The sequence below is a fragment of the Passer montanus genome, unplaced genomic scaffold (genome assembly GCF_014805655.1).
Source record: "Passer montanus isolate IOZ18808 unplaced genomic scaffold, ASM1480565v1 scaffold18, whole genome shotgun sequence".
Classification (NCBI taxonomy): Eukaryota; Metazoa; Chordata; class Aves; order Passeriformes; family Passeridae; genus Passer; species Passer montanus.
The window spans coordinates 8,606,211-8,633,783 of record NW_024365381.1 but is presented as its reverse complement, the minus strand read 5'-3'; the positions used below and the strand labels follow the sequence as shown (position 1 = coordinate 8,633,783).

The window sequence follows — 27,573 nt, the reverse complement described above, 5'->3', positions numbered from 1 at the left end:
TCCTGCCTGTGGTGTGGGGAGACTGTCCCACAGCCCACCTTCTACAATCATCTCCTGCTGAAGCTTCACAGCCTTTCTAAGCAGGCTGGGCAGATTCAGACAGCTGTCATCAAACCACAGAGATGCACTCTGGAGCTTGTTTTAATTCAGCCTGGAGGCTACACACCAGGGAGAAACATCACAGACCTCCAAACCCAACCACCGACTGACACTTGACTCTGCAAGGAGCAAAGTCCCCTTCCCTCTCCTACAGCACTGTAGGAATAACTGGAAATCAAGATTCAACAAGTAACCACCACAAGACACTGGAGCAAAAATTATCTATTTTATTACAAAACCAAAACCAAACAGATGCCTTTCAGTTTAACAAATTTACCAGAGGCAGAAATGTGCTGGGGCAGGAAAAGTTCAATATAAATTCAGGCCATGGAAAGCAGTGCCTTCACACAAATGAATCCCACTGAAATGCAATTTCCTACAACACACTATGTCCTTGGAAGATCAGCAAGAAAGAATGATTTTTTTACTTCTGGCAGGACAAACAGATGACTTGCACTGTCGAGTCCTGGTTCTCTTCTCTGTCCCAGCCGTTTTCAGCCGTCATTCAAAGCAGAGCTGGAGAGGCCCAGCAGGACTTGAAGGAGGAGGAGACACATGCCCAGGGTCTGCTTTCAGACACAACACTGACACTCCCTGTGTCCCAGCTTCAGAAAGATGCTACTGATGTAAGGCAGAGATGAAGATTGCTTACAACCACCAGATGAGGATGGTTTGGCGTAGCAGGCAGGTGGAGTAGCAATAAAACCGAGAGGGAAAAAGGCAGCTGAGGCACTGCTCTCATCTGAGAAGCACAGGTTGTTGGACAGCTCACAGCATGGGCTGTGTCAGTCAGGACCAGCGTGGTCTGCACAATCCTCCAACACAAACCCAGAACAAGAAACCTGACCTCTACTGGACATTACACAATCGTGCTGGTTGGCCCTGCCAGAAGCTGCTCGGAGACCACGCAAATTCAGCAAGTCAGGATTCAGGGACTTGGAATTGCCTTGTGACAGAGGAAAGCAATGTAATCCCCGGCCCCCAATCCATCCAAAAAGTCAGCCCTAGCCTAGCAACAGGAATACCCACAAATACCAAAGTTAACCAACAGCCACCCTGTGTTTGCCTTCCTTGAAGAACTGACCCAATTTCAGTTGCAAACAACAGTGAATGCAGGCCTTTTGGAGGGGAAGGGCACAAGGATGAGAAAAAGGAGGTCAGCAGAAGGATTTATATAACAAGCAGGAGTGGTGACTGGCTGGTTTATTCCCAGAAGAAAATGCAGTGAGTTTTAGCAGGTCTGCAGTCCCCTCACAATCTTGTGGGGCATTTCCCAGCCCCAGTGCTTGGCTGAGAGAATTCCTAGAGACATCCAATTGTCTGTTTCTGCTGGGTAGAACTATACATTAAAAAAACCCCAACAAAACAAAGAAAAATCCCACCCCCAAAAACCCAAAAAACTCCAAACCACCAAACACCATCCAACCTAGAAGTGAGAATTTTTAATTCCTAAAACTAGAATATTAAAATGGAGAAGAGTTTTTTTTTATACAGTTGGTTTTATTCTTTACTCCCTACAATAGGATTAGTGAGTGTGGCATGGACATTTCTAACTATACACTAATCCAAATTATTTCAACACACAAAAGATGTGCCCAGGGCACTAAAACAAAACATAACAACCCCCATAAACAAAAAAAAAAACCAAACAAAAAAAACCCCCAAAGAACAACATAAGAAGAAGCAATCAAGAAGGTGGGAGCTTGCAGGCCAAAAAAGCACATACATTGTATGTGAGAAACCATGAAGATCCAGCAGTAGGATCTGCTCTTGCTAAAGAGATGACTTTGCTGTATTATGATGGTATGATGTATATTTCAGATATTACCAGAAGTGTTTTTAACCATGCCATATGCTTTAATTAGCTCCAATATACTTCCCAGAGGAAGAGTTATTACTACTCTTAAGCAGTTATTTATAGAAAGGCTTGTTAGTTTTTATTTTATTTAACTTTCAATTTTGTCAACAAGCACTAACTTACTGCATCAGGACACTTTATTTTGGTGCTGTATTTATCTCATGCTATTGCCACAATGGTATGACAGAGTGAAGGTGCTGCGTTGTATCATCTTTTACCAAAAAAACAAGAGAGCCCTGAAGGATGAGTCCAGTCTCTGAAGTTACCTATTGCTGTTACAAGTAATTGTTGGTGTGATCTCATATTAACATGTTATTTCATCATCTTCACTACAGTTTCTTCTAGCAGGTTCTTGGTCCAGAGATAAGTGGCAGAAGGATCAGAAGTGGGAGGCTGCTCAGAACAGGCGAGTGCTGCCAGTGGTTGGAAATACACAAAACAAAACTCTGAGTGTCCCATCACACTGCCCAAATCTAGGATTGCTGATATGGGCACCCCTGCCAAAAAAAACTACTCTACTAAAACTGCTAGTGCTTGACACAGCCCCTGTGGCCTCCGAGAACACCAGACTCCTCTCTCCAAGCCTTCACTGTCACTGCTAATCACACCCCAGTGTCACAGCACCCAGGAGGTACTGGCAACAGCAAACCAGGCAAAGTGGGCAGGCACACCACTGTGCAGGAAGAGAGCTTGGATTCACAACCACCAAGGACAAGAAAGCCACTGCTGGCAGACCTTCACCAAGTGAGCATGGCCCAAGCTGTACTGCTGAAACATACGTAAAGCAGACTCCTGGGGACAGCAGCAAATGTGTCTGTCTGCACTGACAAGTACGTCCTTTGCTCTTCAGCAAAGCACAAGGCAGGCTAATGCTGCTTTTAGCAGGCTTCTCCAAATGTTTATTGCTGTACAACATACAGATGAACACTTTTTGTCAGAGCAGAAGATGCAAGACTTCACTCCACTGACTCTACTAGGCCTATGGCTCCCACATCCTTCTTACAGCTTTAGATTCCAGAGGCACGGAGCATCTTTGCTAAGCATGTTATCTGAGCATGAATAGCAATGCATTTGTATTTAATTTCTGCCCAACTTGCAACAGGTGCACACACTACTATTGTACATCCCTAATAGAACCCTTTTCTATCCCTACTTTAAGCAGCTTTGCAGTGCACCAATACTTACATGAAATCTGTGCTCTCAATTGCCCAGCCCAATTGCCTGGGTTGCAGAGAGCTTTATGGTAAAAAAAGGGGTTCAGCTGCTCTCAAGAAGCATTTGATATCTGAGGCACTGTGTGCACATCTGCAAGAATTCATGCTGATTGATACACTGGCTCTTTCCTGCATGGAGGGTTAAAGCTCACCACTGAATGATGGTTTGGTGGCAGAAATGAATGCATTACTATAATCCATTAAATGCAAAGAGTCCCTCTAACCCTAACAGCCTTCAAAAGCAAAGGGAGGAACAGAACAGTGACTCCAACCCCTGTACAAGACAACTGTACAATTTACATATATATTTATATACAGTATATAAAATTCTTTGAGTTCCAGTGAACTCAATTTTACATCATCAGTAGCTGTTCCAATTTTAAAAAGCCATGATCCTGCTTCCCTCCACTTTCCAAAGTATTAGATAATGGCATTGAAAAGCAATTAAAAAAAAAAATCCAAACCAATTTTTTAAAAGTGCAAACGTTCTGGGTGCCACTTCTGCTACGCTGGATGTTGCTGATGCTGTGTGCTTGCTCACAAGCAGCAAGGTGTCTGTCCGTCTGTCACTGGATCTCTTCTTCCTGGGGTCAGCTCCTGCCTTCCCTTCTTGTCTTCTGCTGCTACACCAGGCGACCTACTGAAAGAGTAGGGTGGGGTGGGCAAGGAGGGAAAAACAGAACAGAAGCAGAAAAAGTAAGGGGAAAAGGCAAATTAGAACAAAAAGAAACCTGACTGATAAAGATCCAGTATAGCCTCTGCTGAAGCCATGGTCCCAGAAAGCTGAGATCCCAGAATAAGCTGTGAGGCTGAAAACAACCAGGGGCTAAGGAGACAGCCTTGCTGGAAAAAGCACTGAATGAGTCACATGGAGCCTTAGGGACTGACATATTTTTAAACACAAAACACCACTTTCCTCCCCCTCCTTGGAAATGGGCATGCAGTCTAGGGAAACAACTGGTCCAACATCCCTTGCTCTGCTCTTCTGCCTGGCACAGCTGATGCAGAAACCCACTGCTGCCAGGCTGCCCTGCCACCATCTCCCCATCAGCCACAGGCAGCTGCCTCCTGCCCTAGCAGACAAGCAGGTCTTGGAGGAGGCCTTTCTTCAGAAAGCTTTTGTTAAGCCCCTCACCAAAGGTTCTTAAGAACCAAAGCTCTTATGGGATCAGAGCTAGAGCTCTGTGGATTAATTACAGGTGAAAACACGCTAAAGAGAAAGCAAAAGTAGGGATTTGAGGGGAAAAGGTTACCTCACTGGGAGGAAAGGCCTCAGTGAGATCAGTGCTGATCAACATGCCCTGTCACAGTGGGGCAAACATTGTCAAATGCAAAAATATTTCAGGTAGCCATATTTGCAATCAATTGCACAGGTCTGCAAAAGGTGCCTGCAGTGCTCAATGACCAGCTCATAAAAACAACAGATTGTTTTCCATGTCTGTAAGTGCAGTGTAGCGTGGGGGTGCAGATGATCTGTCCTACACTGAGCACTCTGAGTGACAAGGAAGGGGCTGGAGCTACAGCAGTTGTTCAAATGCCCCTGCTCAGCTTTTAGCAGCAGGCAAAAACCAAGTACGTGCTCAGAGTGGAGGACACACCAGGAAACATCACATTATCAATGTACAAGGTGTAGCTGATCTTTATCTTCAGTTCTCTGTTCAGCCCATCTCACCAGGACCAGATAATACATTCCCCAGAAAGACAAGGAACATAGCAAGAGGTATAGGAAGACTTCTGGCATTAAACAAATACACAGCCTAGGTCTCCTCAACACAAAAAGGAGTCTAGCCAGACATATGTAGGACAGCTATAGAACAAATGGCAGAAGATGTAGGCAGGGGAGAACTTCTCACTGCTTCTTACAGTCCAAATGAGAAGTACCCAACAAAACCATGAGGCAACAAGTCTAAAGGCAAAGCAAATGATGTTATTGTTCATGTCTGATGAAAGGGTCCATGTGACTCAATGCCCAAAATACAGAGGAGATCCATGAGGCAACAAGTCTAAAGGCAAAGCAAATGATGTTATTGTTCATGTCTGATGAAAGGGTCCATGCCCAAAATACAGGGGAGACCAGACCTTTACCATGACAGAGAACAGTCTTCACGGGAACTTATCCATGGAGTAATGGAATGTAAACACAACAAACCACATAAATTACTGCTTGATAGAAGAAGGAAGAATAGGATAGGAGAGTAGTCATCCTACAGCTGCTTTATCCTATTCTAATTCCTTAGCCACATGTAGTCTGTTCCAGCAAAAGACAGAGAGCTGGACTTTGAAATGATGCAATGGAGCTGCACGTTGGTGTATTTATATCTCTTAAGAACAACTTTGGTTTCCAGCTGTTTCTATACTGTTGTTCATGAACACAGGAGAACAGGGGAGAATGAATTCCGCAATATATGCTTATCACAGGAAAAAATAAAACATTTTGACAAGATACTCACTGAAAGGGTTGAGGCCTTGTCTTTTTCCATTGGGCAAACTGCTCAGGCTACCTGTAAAATCCAAGAACCACATTAAAGGAAGTAAATGCCATGGCATGACAAAGGAGCCTTCCCTTGTCTGTTGCCAGAGAGCAGGCTCAAAGCACCCACTGTGAACATGCTCACAGCAAGTCCAGCCAACAGGATTCACATGCAAGAGTCTAACCAGTGTGCCTGAGATGAGAAATGTTAAATACCTGGTGTTGTAGTAGCTGAGTATCATGAAATCCAGAGGTTTGACATGGACAAGAAACAACAATTACAAGGTTAAACTGAGGAGTGGAAGGAAAAAGAAGAAAGGAAGGATGCAAGTAGTGTTCTGAAGTTTCCCCAAGCAAGCAAAATAATGCCATGTAGAAAGGGGGAAGCCAGAAGAGAGTGAAGGTACAGGCAATACAGACAGCCCAGGCTTATTAAATATTTCACTTGACTCAAACAAACAAGTGCCTAAAACCAAAGACCTGAACTTCTACCTGGCAGAAGGGCAGAGCTGTGACTGTCATGAGATAACAGGCACATGTACCCTACACCAGATGGAGCTCATGGCAAGGGCCTCTGCACTGGGTACAGCCAGCTCAGGGATTACAGGAGTTGTCACACTTCCTGCGAGCTGGTTTGCTTGATGTCAGAGCAGGGTTTAGCTGAAAATGGGAGCTCCTGCTCCCAGCCAGCGGCTGTAAGCCTGTTGCCATCCTCCACTCCATGACTTTGATTTGTGCATGCACATGGCCTGACTGCACAGCTCGCTCTGCACATCAAGTACTCTACTGCACATGCTGCTCTGTGCAGGAACAAGATGGGCAGAAGCTCAGAGGGGAAGCTCAGAGGGCAGGGCCGAGGTGTAGGAAGCCCCAAGGGCCAGGAGGCTGGGCTGTACAATAGGAATGGAGCTGCTGAGAAGAAAAAGCCAGAGGGAAAAAGGTGTCAGTGGCCAAAGCTGAAATGGGTCACAAAGCACAGCCTGTTGGCTTTAGAGAACATTAATAAGATACTGTGTAAGCACAGGAGGTTATTCCAAGGCCCTGAACAGCCAGTAGCAGCCACCTGCCCTGCTGGGATCAGCAGAACAGCGGCTCACTGATGCCCGGTGTCAAACGCGGCTCTGCTGCCGTGGGCAGAGGCTCCACTGCCAGGCCAGAGGATCTGCCTGGGCTGACTGCCACTCACAGCCTGGGCCCTTCATGGGCAGCTGCCAGGGCCCCGCAGGGCATCAGTGCCCTGGCTGGCAGCCTGAGGAAGCCAGAGGGCATCCCAAAGAACCCTCTCACCTTTACCACGCAGAGCAGGTAAGCCTGCAGCACAGTGCCGTGCATGAGCACAACCCATCCTTGGAAAGAGCTGAGTGAGCACTGCCTGTCTTTGGCAAGATGGTGTGTTCAGAAGGCAGGAGCATCCCTCCGTGCCATGGCCGGTGTGCTCGAGCACATGGCCCGTGCAGCCGTGTGGGAAACGCGCTGGGGCTCATCCCCTGCTGCTCTGGGGCAGAGAGCACCGCCCTCAGGTGCCCGCCTGCCCTACAAACCAGGCCAGCCATGGGTCCCCATCGAAGGCAAAACCCTGCCACAGCAACACCGCACTGCTGACACAAGGGAGAGGAAGGAATAGGGCAGGCGGTGCGTGGGTTACTGACATACAGCTGGGAAGCCCTTGGGCATTATGGGGTAACATCCCATCATTTGGCAAGTTTCACAAAGCTGAGGATTTGCTCATCCTCACAAGTACACTCTCTTGGATAACAGTTCTAGTCACATTAGATTAGGGCAGGTGTCTTTCAAAAGAAAAAGCCCCAAGGAAACCCCAGCAGCTTTTAATAGGAAATTATTATTCTTCAGACATACTGAGCAAACCATTCACCTTTTGGGGAGAGAAACAGCCTTATCTTGTGTTCTCAACACAATACTGATGTCCTGATTCATATTATCACTTAGTTTTGTCAAGATTAAAGGCAAATTATAGCACCTCTATAAAGCTCCAAAGGGGAGTATCTTAACAAGACAAACAAAACGAAGCACTGAACCAGTACAGCTCCTTTAAATCTAATCTAATAGCACATAAACGTACTTTGAAATTTCTTTTTAATTCAGTCATTACCTGGTTACAGTTTACTCATGGACACTCAGATTGTTATTTTCTATCATCACTGGTGCAGAGGCCTTTCCCAGGTGACTGCTCTTTGCTACCTTCTCTTACACAATGACTTGTACAGTAATGATATAGAGCCACTCATTCCCAGCCTCCCAAGCATGCAGTTACTTCTGAAGACAGCAATAAGAAAGGTCCAAAACATCACTGAATGAAATCTGCTGTTCAGATTGCCTGTCTATTTTTCCTTCTTTCTGTAACATTTCCTCAGATTCAGAAGAAAGTGACATTCTGTTTAATTACACACACATACACTTTTTAATGAAGATATTTCGATCCTGTTTCTGGACTGGCTCTTGGTGGCTGGGTTCCACCTCAGATGTCCTCATGTCCTGTGAAGTGTGCCCAACACCCACCATCTGACAAGCTCTTGGATAGCAAAGCAATCACAGGATCTGAGCTGGCAGAAGGGAACTTCCCGTCAGTTGGCAGAGGGACATTTCTTTGCTGCTTATTCCCTTAGCTCCTCTTTGGGCAGGCACAAAATGCTGACTTTGTCTCCTGAACTTGGAAGAATATAGAAGTAAAACTCAACTCCAACATTTTGCAGCCAGCACAACTAGCATAAGCCTCACTCAGATCTACAGCCCTCTTCTCCAGCATCACTGGACTCCAATTAATCTCAGGTCCAGTAACTTTCCAGCAAAGCGTTATGATGTGTGTCTATCTCCTCTCAAGGATCCTGTCTTTTGACTAATGCAGAGAGATACTCTCTCTGCCTTTGTTCTTTGATCACAGATGGTTCCCCCCTTAACTCAGGCTGTGCAGACTATGCTAAGGAATGCTAACTTTTAACAGGCTGTAAATCAGTCTGCTTTCCTTCCACAATTCCTCAAACAGACAATCTTAGATCAAGTGATGGCAAAGGCTGTTTCTGGCATACTCTAAGCTGAAAGCCCTGCCTACCTGCTCTGCCCCAGTTTAAGAAGTCATTTGCAGCCTTCTGCAAACACTCAAAGGCTGACTCTTATGTGGCCACACCATTCTGAGATCCAAGAATGGCATTTTTCCATGTAAATAGCCTCTGATAAAAACAAATCTGGTTTAAAGAGAGGGACAAGAGCTGTGCAAAGTGGCTACCAGACCTAGCAGATTTGCCAGCAGCTTTTTGGGTCACCATAAGGATGGAAAAGGGAAGGGTTTCTGATAGACTGGGCAGCTAACTTCCTCACTGGAGAACCACTGGTTGGCAGTACCCACCTATTAGGTAACCACAGGCATGAAGAGACTGCTGAGGAAGGGAAGACAGACACAACTATGCATCTCGAACAGGTTTAATTCTAAGCTGGAAAGAGCTCAGATTCAGGTTTGTCCTTACAAATATCCCAGCTGAATCCCCATATATATATCTTATTTGGACTCTTGAGATCCTGAGAAGCACATAACAGTAGTGTGTTATCTCTGCTCTATGCTCTCTTTAAGCAGCTCTATTTCCACGTTTGGATGGAACTGGCTACCAAAAAAAAAAGCAAAGCAAAACACTGACAAAAATGCAGAACGCATTTCTAATATCTGTTATTAATATCTGTTTTCTTCAGAATCCCAAATACCACAAAATTTGTATTATGTTTTATTTTCAAAATTATTACAAATGTTCAATTTGCCTAGCAAGAGACATACTCACCTGGAATGATGACCTACTTCAGTTTAGTCCTTATGCTACTGGACACCAAAAAAGGATTTGGAAGATCTGAGCTAAGTTCACTTGTAATGAAGTATATCAAGGGGAAATTATAACCTTCCTTGACTTCCTCCAACCCCTCCCCATCCAAGGTAGACCAGAAGAACCTTGCAAACAAAGCTTTTGTTGAAACAGAAACATTTCCATGAAAAGTTCTGTCTTCATCTGACTAGCAGTTTACAGCTGAAAGTACATCATTAAAAAGGTTTCCAGCTAGCTCTTGGCCTGAACCCATAGTGACCTCAGCCCCAGCAGATCTTTGGAGGCCATGGTACAAAGAAACAGACATCAAAATACAGGGAGTGACTACATGCACCTATGATCCAGATAAAGGAAACTTAGAGAAAGGGTAAGATGGCAGAATCATAGAATGGTTTGGGTTGGAAGGCACCTTTAAAGTTAATCTTGTTCCAATTCCCCTAACATGGGCATGGACACTTTTCACTAAATCAGGCTACTTAGAGCCCCATCCAACCTGGCCTTGAACACTTCCAGTAATGAGGCATCCACAGCTTCTCTGGGCAACCTGTTCCAGCTCTCACACCCTCACAGTAAAGAATTTTCTTGTCACAGTTAAGCTAACCTTACTCCATTTTTGCTTGAAGTTATTTCCCCTTGTCCTGTCACTCTGTGCTCTTGTAAAAAGTCCCTCTCCCTCTTTCTTATAGGCTCCCTTCAGGTACTGTAAGGCCACAATTAGGTCACCCCAAGCCTTGTCTTACAGGGTGAGCCATCCCAGTTCTCTCAGCCTTTCCTCACACCAGAGATGCTCGGACCCTCTAATCATCTTGGTGGCCTCCTCTGGAGTCACTCCAGCAGGTCCCTGTCCTTCCTGTGCTGGCACCCCGGAGCTGATGCAGCCCTGCAGTGGGGTCTCAGCAGAGCAGAGCAGAGGGGCAGAATCCCCTCCCTCCCCTGCTGCCCACGCTGCTCTGGATGCAGCCCAGGACACGTTTGGCTCTCTGGGCTGGGAGTGCCCATGGCTGGGTCATGTCCAGCCTCTCACCCACCAGCACCCCCAAGTTCCTCTGGGCAGGGGTGCTCGGATGTGTTCATCCATAGCCTGTGTTGATATTGGGGATTGCCCTTAACCAGGTGCAGGACCTTGCCCTTGGTTGTCTTAAACCTTATGAGATTCTCGTGGGGCCACATCCTGAGCTTGTCCACATCCTTCTGGATGGCATCCCATCATTCAGGCATGGCAACTGCACCTCTCAGCTTGGTGTCATCTGCTAATTTGCCGAGGGTGCACTCAATCCCACTATGTCATTAATGAAGATATTAAATACCACTGGTCCAGTATGAATCCCAAGGGACATCATTTGTCCCTGATGTCTATCAGGACTCTGAGATGTTGACCTCCACCCTCTGGGTGTGACCATCCACCCAATTCCCTATCCACCCAATAACCCAACCATCTCTCTCCAGTATAGAGAGGATTTGGGGAAGACCATGTCAAAGGCAAAGATACTGACTGTTTCTAAATTAAGCAGTTATTTTGAATAGAAAGCATAGGAAACATGCCATCTACCACCTCACAACTTCATGACTTCATAGAAAAGATCCATTGCAAACTTGTTTATTGCACCTCTGGAGCACTCTCACTCAATTCTTTCTTCCATGTTAGTACCTGCTGTCTGCACTGCCCCCTGCCCTGCTTCTTAGTCCTCACCATCCTTTAACTTATCCCTTTATCTTTGGTCCTCAAGGCTTATCAGGTTTGTAGTAGGTATGTGAAGCTGTATGGGAGAATAAGATCAGAGTCCCTTTTTTGACCACAGTCCTGTCCTCATACAACAGAAGAAACCATGAAAGGTCAAGGATGTGTTCAGCAAACAGCTGGACAATCAGGCACTCACAACAATGTCATGCTGCCTTCTTTCCCCTTCACATGGGCTCAAAGTTTCACATTTTCTTTCTTCTCTCCCTTTGATTTTTTTCCCCTTCCATAAACTAAATTTTGAACATTCAGTTGGCCAGGGCAGCAGATTCCAGAGAGTCTTATTCCAGGCCAAATAGCAATAAAATTCATTTGGCATATTCATCTTATTGGGAAGGCAATAAAATTAAAGATTGCTATTTTGGTATGTCATTCCTCAGTAAGGTACTGATGACTAAAAAAACACCTCCACAGGGCTAGGGAAGCTGAATGTTTCTCACAGCTGACAAGTAATGCTATATGCTTATGGTAACTAAAATGTTTGCAAAGCACCTAGCAAATGCAACTTCCCAACACCCAAATGTACCAACTCCCTTCCCACTCATGCTAAACTTGAGAAAAGAACTAAAGAAAGATTAAGATGGGAGAAAAAAAAGCTATCCACCCTTCCCAACTACCATGACACACATATAACAACAGCTGCAAAGCCAAAACACCTGCACAGGAAATTAGTCCCCTGGAATCTCCCTGTTTGCCTTCTCCTGCCAAGCAAGTCTGCCCACAGTCAAGAATGACTGATAATTATTGAATTTGGGTTGAACTGTTTCAATTCCTAAAATTTCCAAAAATATCAGTTTGGTTCGGGTCCCAGCAGATGATGAGGTGAAGATGAAAAAAGGGAGAAGAGGCAGGAGGGTGGGTTGATTGCTCAGACACTAAACAGAAAGGAAAAATAGGTTACTCACATGCCTCATTTCTCTACCAATCTCAAAGCACAATTTAACTTTGAAAAGGGGCAACAGTACAGAGCTCTGTGCTTGCTTTCTGAGTTGTTCTCTTTGCATCATTCACTCTCCTGCATGCTGAATTTAGCAATGAAAATAAATATTATTTCTGTTAGTAAACAGGGTCTCCAGAGAAGGACTGGGTCTGTGCTGGCTCATACATCACCCAACCTGCATGGCTGAGACAACAGAATCTTGTTAGCAGGGTATTGCTCAGAAGGGACCTGATCTTAACTACAGTTTCCAAGGATATCAACAGTACAAGCAGACTAAGTTAGGAATAAGACTGGCCAAGAACTCTTATCTGTTGTCCTGTCTCTGTATAGTGCTTAGCACAGAGGTCTGTGATAAAGCATAGAAGATGGAGCCTTAACACAAGTAACAAACTACATTTGCAGGGCAGTATGTTAATACCACTCATTTGCTCACACAAACTGTGGCACTTTTGAAACAGCTGGGAGAAAATGGATTTCTGAATTTGCTGTAACTCAGTTTTATTCGTCAAGTTTGTCAGTTTTTACTGTGGTGCAATGAGGAAGAAAAGGCACCCACCTCCTTCCTTGCTGACTCCCAAACACCCTTTCAGCTCTTGAAGCGAGATGGACTTGTCCTTGTTGAGGTCACAGTAGTCAGTGAAACGCCGGGCACATTTCTTGGGCTTGGCTTTCTTCTTCACGTAACGCTTGAAAGGCTTTAGCTCCCGCTTGTTGATGTCATTGCTGCTGTTGTTGTCCAGCTGGCTGAAATACCAGTGTACCACTCGCTCCTCTAGTGTGTGGCTGGGGTCTGGCTCAGAGAACCTGGAACAGAGGAAGCACAGGCCCCCGACAAGGGAGTGCTCTCACCAACACGGTCAAGCACACGCTGAGGAGTAAGAGCTGCTCATTGAATCAAACAAGTGCTATGCCATGTTCAAAATAAGCAAAAAACACAGGTCTTCCAATCTCCTCCTTTTAGATGGGCTCTTTTGAGACAGATGAACTTTTTCTAAAAATGTCCTTTAGCATTAACAAATGAATTGCCAAGAGAATCTTGGAGTCTGATACCATCAGTAGCTTCAGTTCTCCTCACACCAGTTGCTGAAACTGCCTAATCCCAGAACCATCCTCATTAGAGGGCAAGAGACAATTTCCTTTGACCTTTTGGCCCTTGTGCTCCCATTCAAATTACCAGCAAGAGAGCCATGAGTGTCAGCTGTCGTGGTAGTTTCTGTGACAGTAACATCTAGAGTTCAGAAAGAGAACAAATCAATTTAATGCAAGACACATTCATTATTTGAAAATGTCCTTGGCAAGACATAATATTCTTCTCCCTGTATCTGTTTACATACTCTGAACTCCTCTGCTATATTTTCTGCATTTTTCATGCTTTTCACACACCTGATTTACACACAAGAGTTCCACAGAAGATAAAAACCACAAATCCATTAAAAGCAGTACTACAGAGCTGGCAACTTCAGTTTGTTTCATTTCTTAATCATTGTGGTGTTACAAGTTTGATGCTATTTGACTCACTTTTCCCTCTGTAGAAAATAACAATATCAGAGAGGAAAAGAAGAAAAAAATGACGAGCAGCAACAGCAATAGACACACAAATACAGAATGCTGCCTTTCAACATGATGCCATCACTGAACAGGTACTGTTATATCATGCCATTTAAGCAGTGTCTGGTGCTTTGCAGCAGCAGTGGGAAAGGGGGTTATCCCTCAGGGATACTGAGAACAGGGAAGAAACTCTAAGCTAGTCTATCTTTTCTCCATGTGATGAGCATGCCAACAGAGAAAGCTGAAAAGATGCTGAAATGAGGCTGAGGCCTGAACATTTTTCCTTCCAAGAATAAAGCATATTAGTGCATGGAAATTAGTGGATAGGTAGTCAAACATGCTACACTGGCACTGATTGCTCTGACTTATTCCAGGAGACATATCCAGCTGCTGCATAAATTCCTTCCCCAGGAAGGAGAGAGGAACAGTTGCCTGCTGCAGGCAGCCAGATTCTGGTGTGAGTTTGGGGCATTCTAGCTGATGGAGAAATACAAACCCAAGTATCCTATAAAATTCTCTCCAAGACTGCTGTTGACCTTGTTTCAGGAACTAGTAGAATCTATATGTATATGATCACTGAAGTTTTTTTTGTTGGGAACTAGGAGAGAGAAAATTATTTTGACTTTCTGATGTGACAAGTTTTGCCCTTAAAATGCAGCTACACAGCCTGAAAAATACCCCCTCACACATGCTGTCCCTATGGTAAATTAAATCATTTGTGAGGAGGGCTCTGCAGCATGCAGAAAGCAAGAACTGGAATTTAAGTGGAAACTGAGATACACATTAACCTTTTCTGATGGCTTTTACAAATAAGGATAGAAATTACAAAGGTAGCCCCTATCCAGAGGTATATGAATTCTTGTAACAAGTAAACACACACAGTTCAAAGAGGCAGATAAACTGTATAACATTTTTCCCAGGGTTTTACTTGAAACTATTTCCTTCATTTAATTCTTAACTGAGAGGCAGGCTGGCATTCAGTCACAGCATCTGGTGAATGTACAACGGGATAAACACTGTGCAGGAGGAAGAAGGGGTTAGGAATAAGTCCGGCTTAGTTTGGGGAACCAAAATACCAGGCAAGCACCAGGAATCACCTATAGACAAGCAAAAATTGCAAAATTCCCCACACACACCTCCCCCCCCACCCTAGAAGTTAAGGAAGTGTCCTGATTTTCTAAACTGTATGCACTGACCAGGATGACAGGAGAGAACAGAAACACATCCTGTGTCTTGTTTTTATGACATTTATTAACATAGCTATTGGTCTCCCTCCCTTTTGGAAAGAAGCTGGCTGTCATTTGAAGACTAGCATGTTTCCAACAGCCTCAGAGGAGTTCTGTATTGCCAGCAGCAATCCTCTGCCTTTGCTAAGATAGAAGAATAAAACCTGAGCTTTTGCATGTGAGATTGCCCTTGCTCACACCTTGGCTTGCCCTCATTTACTGAAGGCCCACAGCTGGAGAGGCAGAAGTGGAGAAAACAGCAGAGCATCTTAGAACCAACAGCAGAAAGACAATAGACAAGAGCTTTTCACTACCTACTGAAGAGCCACTCAGAAGCAGGATTTTAAAGTGCCTCTTTTCCAGGGGCACACCAAGGAGGAGCTTTTATGAGTTATGAAGAAAGGCAACATGGCTCTCTTCAGCACTTCCACAAAGAAAATGAGGGACATTCAGAGGCTAATACAAATACATTGACTCATGAGGTGACAATAAATCAATCTTTGCCATTACAAACATGCTGAGAGCTCATGATGAAAACTGCAGCATGCTAATAGAGCTAAAAGGAATTAGTTTAATGGCTATGACTTTAGGAAAAAGGAAGATACAGCCATTTCTGAGTTTTTACCACTTTCTGTTGGCTGGCTTAGCAGGACTGCAGTTCCTGAGATGGTTGGTTGCCTGCCATCTCTGGTTATCATCCAGAATCAGAGCACAGGAAGCATCCCCATCATCTCAGGGTGGCCATATATCCCTGGCTCATGAAATTCCATGATACACTACAGAAGGATGAAGTTACAGTGCTGTATTTAACTACCTTGACTTCGACCACCGCCCATAGAAGGTGCTTAGGCACCACCCATGAAACATGAATTAATGCAACTACACAGCCCTGCTAGGCCACTTAGCTTTGCTGATGTGCCATGGCACCAGCCATGCCTGCCAGCTCAGCTCAGACAGGTCTGGGGCTCCAACTGCCCTGTGAGCACAGAGTTGGCAGTACTCCAGGGCATTGTCCCTCCACTTCCTCCCCATACCATAAGAGAAGTAAATCTGCCCTCAGATATAAACTTCATTTATTGGGCTGCCTCTCATTCAGACCATAAAGGAATCAGAAAAATCAAGAAATCAAGACAGAACAAAGCTGTCCTGTACATTCTCAATTTCCAACATCTGTTGCTCCAACACCAATCACACTAAAACCCACTGAATTCCAGTACCTGGCTTCGGTGCTGTAGCAGCTTTGTAAGACACAGTAAGAATTACTAAAATGAAGACAGCCTTCTCATGTTGACTGCATTACAGCTGTACTTACTTTTCTGCCTAATTGTTCCTCTTTAGCACTCTGTGGCAAAACAGTCAGTCCTAAAGAATGAGAACTAGTGAAGAAAGGAGGTCTGTGTAAACTGATTTTCCAAATGTAACCTGCTGTTGCTGGACTGCTTTTGTACAAAAGCCAGCAAGTTTAGCTCAATTAAGCAGCACAAGTCCAGCAATATTCCAACAGTGAAGAAAAGCATGGTCTGTCATTAACAGCCTAAGAGAGCAAACCAGCTTTCTTAAAAGTTTGTTGGCATCAAGTATACAGTCTTCTCCAAGTAGGCTCTTGCTCCTCTTTCTGTATAATGTTCTAAGAGCTCCCTCACAGCAGAACATTCATTTCTTAGGTGGCTATGCTTGGAGGTATGTGTGTTAAGGTACAGAAACGTCTAACAATGCTATCTTCCAGATGAGGCACACTTCCACAGAGTACCTTCACATCATCTGGTGTCACCGAAGAACAGAAAGAGGCTGGGCAAAACCATGGACATACACTTTTATAAGCTGCACTGAATGTTGGATCAGAGAATGACTGCCAAAATATCAAATAGGCAGCTTGAATATGCACTGTGCATGCAATCTGTAATGCTTTTCAGCCCTCAAGGCCCTTGTGAGAAAGGAGCAGTTAGCTCAGTGTGAAGGAGCAGGGAATTAGGGGAAGAATATAGGCTAAAGAATACAAGAGCTGCAAATGTGAGACATGACTCCCCTAAAGAGCCATGTACAGTGTGCAATCACATTATGCTCCACAGAACTGTACAGTCAAAGGGTAGTATGTGCCATGACATTTTACTAAATAAATTGAAGTCCATTCCTACCAAAGCTGGTCCTTTGCTCCCTGAACACTTTCAGCCTCACTGCACAGGCTGCAATCTCTGAAGTACCCATCAGGCACCTGTTTGAAGACTTAGAAAATCTATTCTTTTGTACTACAAACTTTATGTAGCAACATCAGCAGCTGAGGCAGAAAGACATAAAGGCAGTAAGATCAGCCCATCACCTATCTGGACTGCAGAGCCTATAAACCAGAGGGACCTATTCTGGAAGGATGGAAGAACACTGATGGACAAGAAGCTGGTAGCAAATGCTACAGAGTGAAAAAATTAATTAGTCCAGCTTTCATTCTCAACACACACACAGGGTATGTTTGTGGTCAGGGTGTCTAAAGGACTTAGAGCTGTAAGTTTGTATGACTTTTAAATATTTTGCAAGGATATCTCTACCCTGCTTGGTGCTGCTGCTGAATGAAGAATGGATGGAGAGTGACTGACCCCTCCAGCCAATGCCCATGACAGCACTGATGAAGACCACCAAAGTGCCAGCACTAAGCAGTGGAAAGCAATGAGTTTAACAAACTGAGGTAAAATTCAAAATTGATCTTGCTCTGCTTCCACTTCTTACTCCCATTTTGTTGTTCTTTGCAGTTGCCTAAAGTCTGTAACAGTGGAACATGGTTTGAATCAGAGAGAATTACTATAATGGAATTACAAAAGGATCCTGCATTTTTTTTATTATTCCTCTTTTCCTGTAGCCAAGGAATCAAGAAGCCAACAAAAAACTAAGCTGTGTTCAGACTAAACAAAAGGGTGCTACCCAGTCCAAATTAATTATGGGAAATGCATAACTCCTCTATAGTTAAAAGTTATCTCCCCTGTTACAGGCCAGTTTCTTTCTCTCTTCAGGCTAAGTTGTACATGAAACATTATTCTAAACACAGTTTTTCTGAAGATTGTAGGATAAATAATTTAGAAGGTTAAAAAATTGCCTCCCCTCATTCCTCACTGACTGTTCAAAGACCCTCCTCTTACATGAACTCTCCTGTATCTTTAATTAGGCTAGAATTTCCACAAGAGGACAAAGGGAAGTTGGTATCCAACTTCAGTTGAAATGCAATAGGAGTTGAGCATCAACTTCCCTGCACTGTTTAAAAGTGTCAGTCTTTATTAAAACGTGGATTGGCTTCAGAACACCCTGGAGATGTGCTGAGCTGTGCTTGCCTGCTTCAAACTGCTCAACTAGAGCATGAAATGGAACCTCAGGGCCATTTTCTGGAGTACTTTTTGGGGCTATTACATGAGGAATAAGTGGCAACTTTAAATTAAGGGACTGATAGTTGCCGTTTTACATGATAAGTGTGGCTGCTTTAGGCTGCCCATTTACCTCAAATTCCACAGGGCAGCAATATTTTTGCTGATAATGTAGCAAGCCATAATGCACAAATTTTGGCAACTAAAACTCATTTCTGAATTGACAGGGACCAAAGAGAATTTCTCAGATAACAGAAACCCAGGCTGGGATTCCCTATGATCTAGTTTAATTTAGCCCCTCTGTAATATGACTATATCAGAATTAGAAAAGAGACTAAAATGTACTAAAGCTAAGTCTAAATTTTTAAGTGCTGTTCCTATTACATAGTACTCACTTGTGAAAAATTTCAACAATGATTTTTTTTTCAGAAAGGATACAATGTACTGGCTAATAAACCAATTCTCTACAAGTGCTCCCTTAATTACTTTGAAAACATAGAGTAACAAGATGTGTATTGGAGTTATAACATAAACTTAAAATTAAGAATGAATTTTACCAGAGATTTTCTGTTTCAAAACTATAAATGAAGTCTATTTGGCTATTATGCTGTAATATAAACCAGGGCCATGAGGAAGTTCTCATCTCATTTACATTATTTACTTTATTGTAAAGCAAGAGTAACTCAATTAAAGTCAATAGCTTTGAACTCCCTTAAACAAGACAAGACCTATAGGGGATTACAAGGTTGTTTTAAGCATGCCCAGTTTAAAAAAAAAGAGTCTCCTCAGGTTTTGCTTACATGGCCTGCAAGAATCCAAGCTACCACCTCACTTTGCTGCTACTACATTGTTTTTGGGGGCAATTTAGCACAGCTCTATGTAGTATTTCAAATGCCAATCTCTAATTTCTTCCCATGCTTCTCCCTCATCACCCCCCACTCCCTCCTCCTCCCCCTGCCCCACTCCCAAAAAAACCCCCAAAAGCTAATATGGATATTAATTGCAAAGACACTCAGCAAACACAGAAGTTTTCACTCACATATCCAAATTCAGACTGAAGGCAGCAGAGTAATCTAATCTGATTTCCTGTATATGATAGTCACAGAATGTGAATCAAATTATTCTTGGGACCATAACTCAGGTTTGACTAAAGCAATTCCTTCTGAAACACATCAGGCCTAAGATGAAAGCTTTAGAGTGAGGGAATCAGTCACGTCCCTCATGACTTCACTCTGGCTTAGAACTGCCCTCACTTTAAAGAAATTTTGATCACAAGTTTGTTTATATTCAGTAAATCACGTTCTTCCCCGCTAGACTTAAGAGCCTGCAGAGCCTTTGTCCCTACAGAGATACTCAGATTTTACAAAATGAACTTCCAACCTTTTTTTTCTTTCAATACCCTAAGGTATTGAAAGAAAAGGAAGTCTGAGCTCCTTAAGACTCTCACTGTTAAGCTTTTTTGTCCTGGACACTTTGGAAAGGCTCTTCTCTTCCTTTGGTCCTTTACTTTAATGTTGATACTAAAGATGGATTCTGTATGCCTCTATGTACTGGCCACCTCTGGCTCCTGTTCAGCTGCTGCAGACCAGCTCTCTCAGGTCCTTTTCTGCCAGGCAGCTTTCCAGTCCCTCATCCCCCATCCTGTAGCACTGCCTGGGGCTGTTGTGACCCAAGTGCAGGATCTGGCACTTGACCTTGCTCAACCTCATACAATGGCATTGGCCCATGGATCCAGCCTGTCCAGATCCCTCTCGCCTTCCGCAGGTCAACACTCCAATACAGCACGGTGGGATAAGGGTGCACTCAATCCCCTTGTCCAGGTTCTTGAAGATGATATTACACAGGGCTGGCTCCAATACTGAGCCCTAGGGAGCACCACCTGTGACTGGCCACCAGCCACTCTCCGGGTCCAGCCATTTTTTACCCAGCAAAGAATACACCTGTTCACACCATCAGAAGCCAATTTCTGAAGAGAGAACTCAGGATATTCCTTACCTTGAGACTCTTGAAAAGCAGGACTCACTGCACAGAGACAGCTTCCCAACTCCACAAGCCCACATGAAATATGTACTGATAATTTTTTTATATAAATATCAAAAATTCCCTGAAATGACTTTTTAAAAAAAAATAAAAATGGTCCCATCATGACCTGTTGGGTTGGAAAAGCTTGACACATGTTCTTTGGGGTACATGCTTAGTCTAGCTGAGGCACATGGAAAATTAAACCAGAGCAGTTATCTGAATTTAATCATGGCTGTGGGCAGGCAGAGTATTTGGGTGGTAGCAGTCTTTTGCCTTACCAAGGACAGCCTGCTAAAAGATTTAATTTCCCCCCCCTTACAACTGGGCTGCTGACATTGGAGTGGAAAATAAATCAATGTGATGACTGTGTGAAGAGCTGGGCAGTGAAAAATTCCACCAGAAAGGCCTCTATTGAAAGCTGAGAAATACACAAAGCCTGGGGAACATTAGGAAGCAAGCCTGCTGGTTTATAGAAGCGCAGTGGGGGCATACATCTCTGGTCTCTACAACATTGGTTTATACTAAGCTTTATTTTAAGAGTGATGATTACATTGGCTGTGTTTCAGTCCCAGTGCCAAAGATGCCAAATAAATATCAAATACTCTCCAGGGCTTCTTACTACCCCTACCCGGTGCATTTGAACCATGCAAATTAGACAGAATTGACATTGGAATGCCTAAGTCTGGGCGAGAACGATGTATTTCCCATCCTTGGGGCATTTTTCATCCTGTTTATATGAATACAGACATGCTAGGCATACAGCACTAATTCAGCGGGTTACAGAATATTCAGCACGCAGGCACACATACAAGTCACTGGCCTGATTTGTAAGGTCTGAATGTGAACCCTAAAACCATATGAATTCAGTTTTAGTCCATACTGAAGCCGAGGGACACAGCCATGCCAGCCAGGACCTTGAATAGTCTTGAGCAGATAAAAGATGGCACTGATTCCTTCTCCATTATGAAAGAGGAAAGCAGGGGATCAACATTACTGTCAACACATTGGAGGAATACCCATAGCAGTAACATTTGTGCAGAGGCACTTCCATCTCCAGACCCTGGGCACATCAGTCATTGTGCCATCCCTGCAAGCTGCCCCAGCACTGACTCCTTTTATAGTCAGGCAAATCCAGACCCACAGGAGCCTTGCCTAGCTGAGGCAATGTGGCACTTTTTAAATCCACCACAGTTCCTTCACAATGCCTGTCCCGAGGCAGCGCTGACTCCTTTTATAGTCAGGCAAATCCAGACCCACAGGAGCCTTGCCTAGCTGAGGCAGTGTGGGCAGTGTGGCACTTTTTAAATCCACCACAGTTCGTTCACAATGGCTGTCCCGAGGCAGCACTGCAGGGATCTGCTGTTATCAAGCAGGAGGGGGAGACACAGCCTCAACTTTCCTCCAGTTCCCCAGGAACACAGACTTCCGCCCACCTCTTGCAACAGGCCTGACCTGTTGCTCCTTCCAAAAGGGGTGACAGCTGGTCAGAGGGGAGGGCCATGAAAAACAGCTCCTCTCCTCATCGGCAGGCTGGCTGCAGCCTCTCAGCAAAGCCACAGCGCTGGTCCTGCCAAGAATTTGGTTCACATTCTTCACTCCCTGTGGTAGCCACTAGGCCACACGGTCTCCTTCAATCCATTTGCATTTTATTAGGTCTTTTCATGCACCAAGGGACAAAAGAACAAGCCACTTCCTCCCACTGTGCTCTCATTTCACACTTCAAATGGGCTATACTAACCTTTATGGTGGAGCAGCTGCCAGGGAGGAGGGGCAGGAGGAGGCAAGCAGAGCTAGATGACAGGACAAAGCAGCCTCAGATCCTCTCCCAGCAACCCAGAGGAACCCAAATCAGTCAGAGCAACACCTTTCCCACCTGCCCCCACCTCAGGGGCACCCAGAGCTCTGCAGCCACCTGGGTGGCATTCAGCCATGCTTTCTGGACTCACCTCCCACCCCCAGTAGGTGCTGCTGAGTTAATAGCCTGTACCATGTCCGTAGTCAGAGCATCAAGTAAGCTGGTAATAAATTCAACTTTCTTCCCTTCTGGGCAGCCTGCAGAAAGAAAACAGGAGGTTTAATGCACCAACACATAGGCTTAGTCTCCTACCCCAATTCAGCAAGGATCAGTCAGAACCGCCTTTGTTTTTAAGACAGCAACAACCATTAACACAGTCCCTAAGGAAAGGCAGAAGAATTCCTCAGTGGGTTTCTCTGTGTGGCAATTTGTCCTGCAGCTTTTGTCCAGGCACATGCAGGGTAATCAACAATATCTGGCAGGAAGACTGTGTGGTTAGCTTTACGGTCTCACCCAGCTCTCTACCAGCAAAACCGCAGGGATGCGCTGGAAGTGCCTGGCAGACGCGAGTTCCCATGGTGACACTTGCAGAGAAGTTTACAAAACAATTCATTACCTCCTGGATCATCTTCTGAGGCAAATGTGGCTGTTCTGAGGCCCTAATTGACAGATTAAAGTATCCCAGAGCACAAGGCAAGGTCTGCTGCTTGCACTCTCCTCTTCAGGCGCAGAAAGCACTGCCTGCCAGCACCTACCACAATAACTCATTCTTCGCATGACCATTCTACATAGGAAATACGTCAAACTGAGCTGGTATGTAGTAGTCACCTCCAGTCACTGCTGGCTTAAGCAGGACAAAGTGGGTTGAAGATGAGCTTGGTAACCATTTCCATTACTTAGTGCTGAGGCTGTCTATTTCCCCATCATCATAACCACAGACTGACAGAGCCTTCTATCCTAAACAGTGGCAGCCTGTTGCAGTGAAACTCTCTATCTCTTCACCTTTAAAAGGCAATCTATGGTGTTTCCTTGTTGCTTAAAGTAAGCTTCATTTACTACCCTATGAACACTGTGACAACTGTTATGTTCCTTATGACAACAAGGAACAAGGAACCAAGAACAGGAGTGCTTAACTTCAACACACTATTGTCAAAACTGTTGTTCAAAACCCATCACCTGCTATCCAGTTGTCTTCTCTTGATGTGACAGAGAAAGCGTCACCATATCCCTCACCTCTTTCCCCAGACCCCCCAAACTACCATGCACTATCAATTATTCAGCTAATTAGGTCAGCAGAGGTCAGCAAACAGCCTCCCACAGCAACATAGAGCAACGTCAACACTTTCTGCTTTTCCTGAACAAGCAAAGAAGAACATGTACCACAAACAGAGCACCGTAAACTTACTGTAATCCCTTGACAGCTGAAAGCAGCTTGCAAACTGATCTAACAAAAGTCCCTCCTTTGCAGTATTACAGGCTCTGTCCTCTGCAGTGGCTAACCAACAGTCCCTAGCCCGTCTCTGTATTACGTACACTGCACACATGCACACCCCTCAGCAGTCATTTGGCATATGCTCCAGAAAATGTCAGCATTGTAATGGGTAAGCTGCTATTGCAGCCAGAGTAGACCACTCACTTAAAGGACCTTTTGTTGAGGTAATGAAAAGGCTGAAGAACTGTTTGCTAGAAGTCATCTCCCTGGGCTCCAGCATCTACCATCTGCAGGAATTAGCAGTTTGCCATTTGCTATGTATAAGCAACATTTTCCTTCCTTCTTTCTTTTTTACTTTTGGCCACAGACCTGACACGTTGTGAAGAAAGTATGTGTAGGTGTGCAAGGATCTGAACTTATGTCTTTCCCACCTGGGCCTCTGCAGGGTCTCTTCACAAAGGCCAAGAAGCACACTGCCTGCAGCACTGAGAGTCTAAAGAATGGGCAAACCTCTACAAGAGGAATAAAGTAAGGGGTCCCCCTGACTGAACTGAATGCAAATGATGCAGTCTGTCTCAAATTAAAGCAGGAAGTTTTCTTGACATTCAATCCTGCTAAGAAATGAGAGCAAGGAAAAAAAAAAGAAACATTCTCTCTCACCCCCTGCAGTTCTGGCTCATCAGTAAATTTTTGCATACAAGAGCAGCTAATCAAACAAACCTCAAGATTGCGTAAGAAGTTCATGCAGCACAGCATTTCTCAGGCAGACAAACCAGGATCAGATCCTCTGTCTCCCACCTCTGCATAGGGGTATTTTCAGTGATAGGAGTCACAGAATCATGGAATGTGGCTAGGGTTAAAAGGGACCTTAAAGATCATCTAGCTTCAACCCTCCTGCTAGGGGCAGGGATGCCATTCACTAGATCAGGTTGCTCAGGATCCCATCCAATCCAGCCTTGAGCACTTCCAGGGATGGGGCACTCAAAACATCTCTGGATAACAATCATACCAACCAGTGCAGCCAAACAGAGCTTGAAGTTTACACAGGTACAGAAAACTGGATTGAACTGAGAGGGAAGCTCTCCTTGAGTTTGATATTGGGACCAGACTGCCAAGCTACAGAGCATCCCATGTCCTCTTCTGCATCGAGCAGTTCCTGTCCCCTTGTCTGGCTTCAGTGGAGAGGGAAAGGAGAAGGGAAACAAAACTAATCTGCCTTCTTGAGATGAGAAATAGAGTCTCAAAGAAAAAGTCAAAGTGCAAAGGATTTCTGCAGAGTATTTCTGTAGAGGCAGGGAAGAAGTGCAAGGATAGATGGTAAAGTAATGGGAGTGGGGATATGGAATTAAGGATGTAAGGTTATTCCATTTTAGTGTGATTTCCTACAGAAATGAGCCTTAATGTAATCCATTTAGCTGGCTTCCCTCCCCCTACCCCCCAACATAATATTTGAACCAGTTGGTTGATTTCCTTTGAATGTGAAAGGGAGGCAATAGGAAAAATCTTACATGACTCGTGAAAATGAGGAGCTGCATAGAAGAGAGTCCTGCTGAGGGCAGAGCTGCTAAGCAGAAAGGTCTAGGGTCTGAAGTCAGGAGCCAGCAGGACCACAATTAGGAGACACACAAAGTGGGTCTGGAACAAATCTCATTTCCTTTGCTAACCAGCTCAGGAACAACTCACTTTATGCTCCAATGCTGATCCAGAGTCACCAGCTATTTCTGCAGAATTAGTGGTGTCCACCACACCCTCATGGTGCAGAGGGATCCACTGTAGCTTGTGCAGCCCCCACCCAGGACAGCAATGGTTGACCTGTCAGTGAAGGCCCCTCACTCTGCTCCTTAGAAGGAAGCCAGAAGGAAAACACAGAGCACAGGCAGGTGGGATAGCATTTTTAAGAGCTGCGCTGACACAAATGCCCAGCACATGTTCCTAGCAGAAAAAAGGTAGGCAAATAGCAAATTATGCTTGCCACTCTGTGAAGAGGGAAAAACAGAATATAAAACAAGGAGCAGTACGAAATAAAACATATCCCAGGCAGAAAAGGAGGAATAAAGTCCAGCTAAGTGAGAAGCCACCATTAGGTAAGGGACCTTAGCACACCATGAGGGTTGTCCTGCCTGGTCCATGCAAATCAGTCCACTGACAATTGGCAGTTGTGTCCTCTTCTGTGACTCAGGGAGCATCAAGCTGCTGAAAAGCCCTGCTAAACAGAAAGGATCTTGTCCTGGTCAGGCTTTAAGGAACATTCAGTGTTGATCTTATTCTTCCCCCAGGATATCTCCAGGCATCCTGGTTTCTCTGCAGAAAATTCTAATCCCAGAAATGTTTTCAGTGGGCAGAGAGGCAATAAACACACCCAAGACAGACCCAGCCTTTACTGTTCACTGCTGAAACTGAAAGTGATCTTAAAAAAACCCACAGAATAAACCCCATGGTATGAGGAAAATCCCCTATCTCCTCAACAATATTCTTGCCTCTTAAGAGGCCCAAGGTGAGACAAGGTAAGAAGGCAGAGACAGGATCTTGGTCCTCTAACCTGGAAGTTCTCTGTCCTTGAAGGGATCATCAATCTCTGTGCTCTTCGATCTGGCATCACTTTCACACACTGGGGTCTCATACCTGAAAAAAGGAGAACAGCAGAAGCTAAACTATGTAACATCACACAGTGACTAATCACAGACTATTCTGAGCTGGAAGGGACCAGCAAGGATCATTGAGTCCAGTTCTTGAGTGAGTGGCCAATACAGAGATCAAATCCACAACCACACCATCATTAGCACTATGCTTTGACCAGCTGAGCTAATCTCAGGTCAATGGCTTGTGCCTTGTCTGCTCACTGCAGGGGAAACCAATAAACCTCCAGAAGAAATACAACTCTCATGCATCTGACTGTTTATGGACTGTCAGCAACAGCAGCAGAAGTGGAAAGAGAGAGAAGAACTTACTTTGAAGTCCAGGACCAGCTATCAACTGAAACCCAAAAACAGCACAGGGCCCTCTTCCAATTCTTGTGGACATAGGCTGGAATTTTTTTTCAAAGCTGTCCATGCTTTGCAGAATCACTGTATCCAGCCAAGTTTAAGTCCCAGCTCTTACTCGCCTGTTTTTACAACTTTCCAGACTCACAATTTGTTTCCAAACTCCAAGTGAGAAAAGATTCCTTAGGTAGTTTCAAGGTAGAGAGTGAATGAAAAAAAAAATTATCTCTGGTTTAAAATCTACCCATGCACAACAAGCAGTCTTCTAATTCCCTACTGGTCAGGATTCAAGTGGCTGCAGCATGGAAATATAAAGCAGATGATAATGCAACAAAGACACTTGTCTTTTCACTGCTTGTGCCCATAATCTATACTCTTAAGCAAAGCCCCCATTCCTTCTACTTCATAAAAGCAAGCCAGAAGAAAAAAAGGCAGCTTTGCATGAATACTTAACACAGAGAAAAGGCCTGGAAAAAGTATGGACAGTAGTTAATATCCACCAACTCCTACAGAGAGGGAGCTGCATAGTAACACTCAACAGGGAACATCACATACAGCATTGCTTGCTCTAGGGAAAGCAGTGTAGAGCTGACTGCTCTAGAGTGAGCAACTGGTTTCATATTGCAGTAGTATTTTTTATATCTCATCTTCTGCAGCCAGGCACCTTCCCAGGCCTGCCTGTAGCTCTCACCGTGTGGAAGTACCAGGCAGGGGACGTCCCGTGTCCACCAGGACACACCAGCAGTACCCAGTCGACTGGTGGCATTGCACTGGTTTGTAAAGTCCTCCAGGAGCGCACTCGGGGATGACGATCCCCTCCCGGGGGTTCTGCCTGGCCTCCTCCAAGGCGCTCTGCCTCTCCTGGTCACAGGAGTGAACTTTTTCTGGAAGACAGAAGGGAGGGTGGAGAGGGTGGAAAAAGAATCAAATCAAGATCACGTTGCTCAGGTCAGCGGGGTGTGGGTATCCTTCACATCAGGAGCCATTTGTGTCTGTTTCCTTCTCATCAAACGTCAGGATGTCTACATCCTCACAGGGACTGAGGGACTTCTGGGCTCAGAACTTTCTCCTACATTTAGCTG

The 27,573-nt window shown here is 44.7% G+C and overlaps 1 protein-coding gene across 5 annotated transcripts in view; it reads right to left on the bottom strand.

The window, feature by feature from the left end:
- Positions 1-306: 306 nt before the first annotated feature.
- The window catches only part of SMOC1 (SPARC related modular calcium binding 1), a 166,714-nt gene continuing 139,447 nt past the window's right edge, over positions 307-27,573 (bottom strand). For all 5 annotated transcript variants that reach the window (XM_039705088.1, XM_039705087.1, XM_039705085.1 and 2 more), the window contains 6 exons: positions 27,183-27,375; positions 26,050-26,132; positions 22,230-22,335; positions 12,700-12,947; positions 5,622-5,672; positions 307-3,811 (listed from right to left, as the gene is read on the bottom strand). In XM_039705088.1, coding sequence (XP_039561022.1) covers positions 3,795-3,811; positions 5,622-5,672; positions 12,700-12,947; positions 22,230-22,335; positions 26,050-26,132; positions 27,183-27,375 — 698 coding nt within the window. In that variant the 3' untranslated portion in view covers positions 307-3,794. The remainder of the gene's footprint in view (positions 3,812-5,621; positions 5,673-12,699; positions 12,948-22,229; positions 22,336-26,049; positions 26,133-27,182; positions 27,376-27,573) is intronic.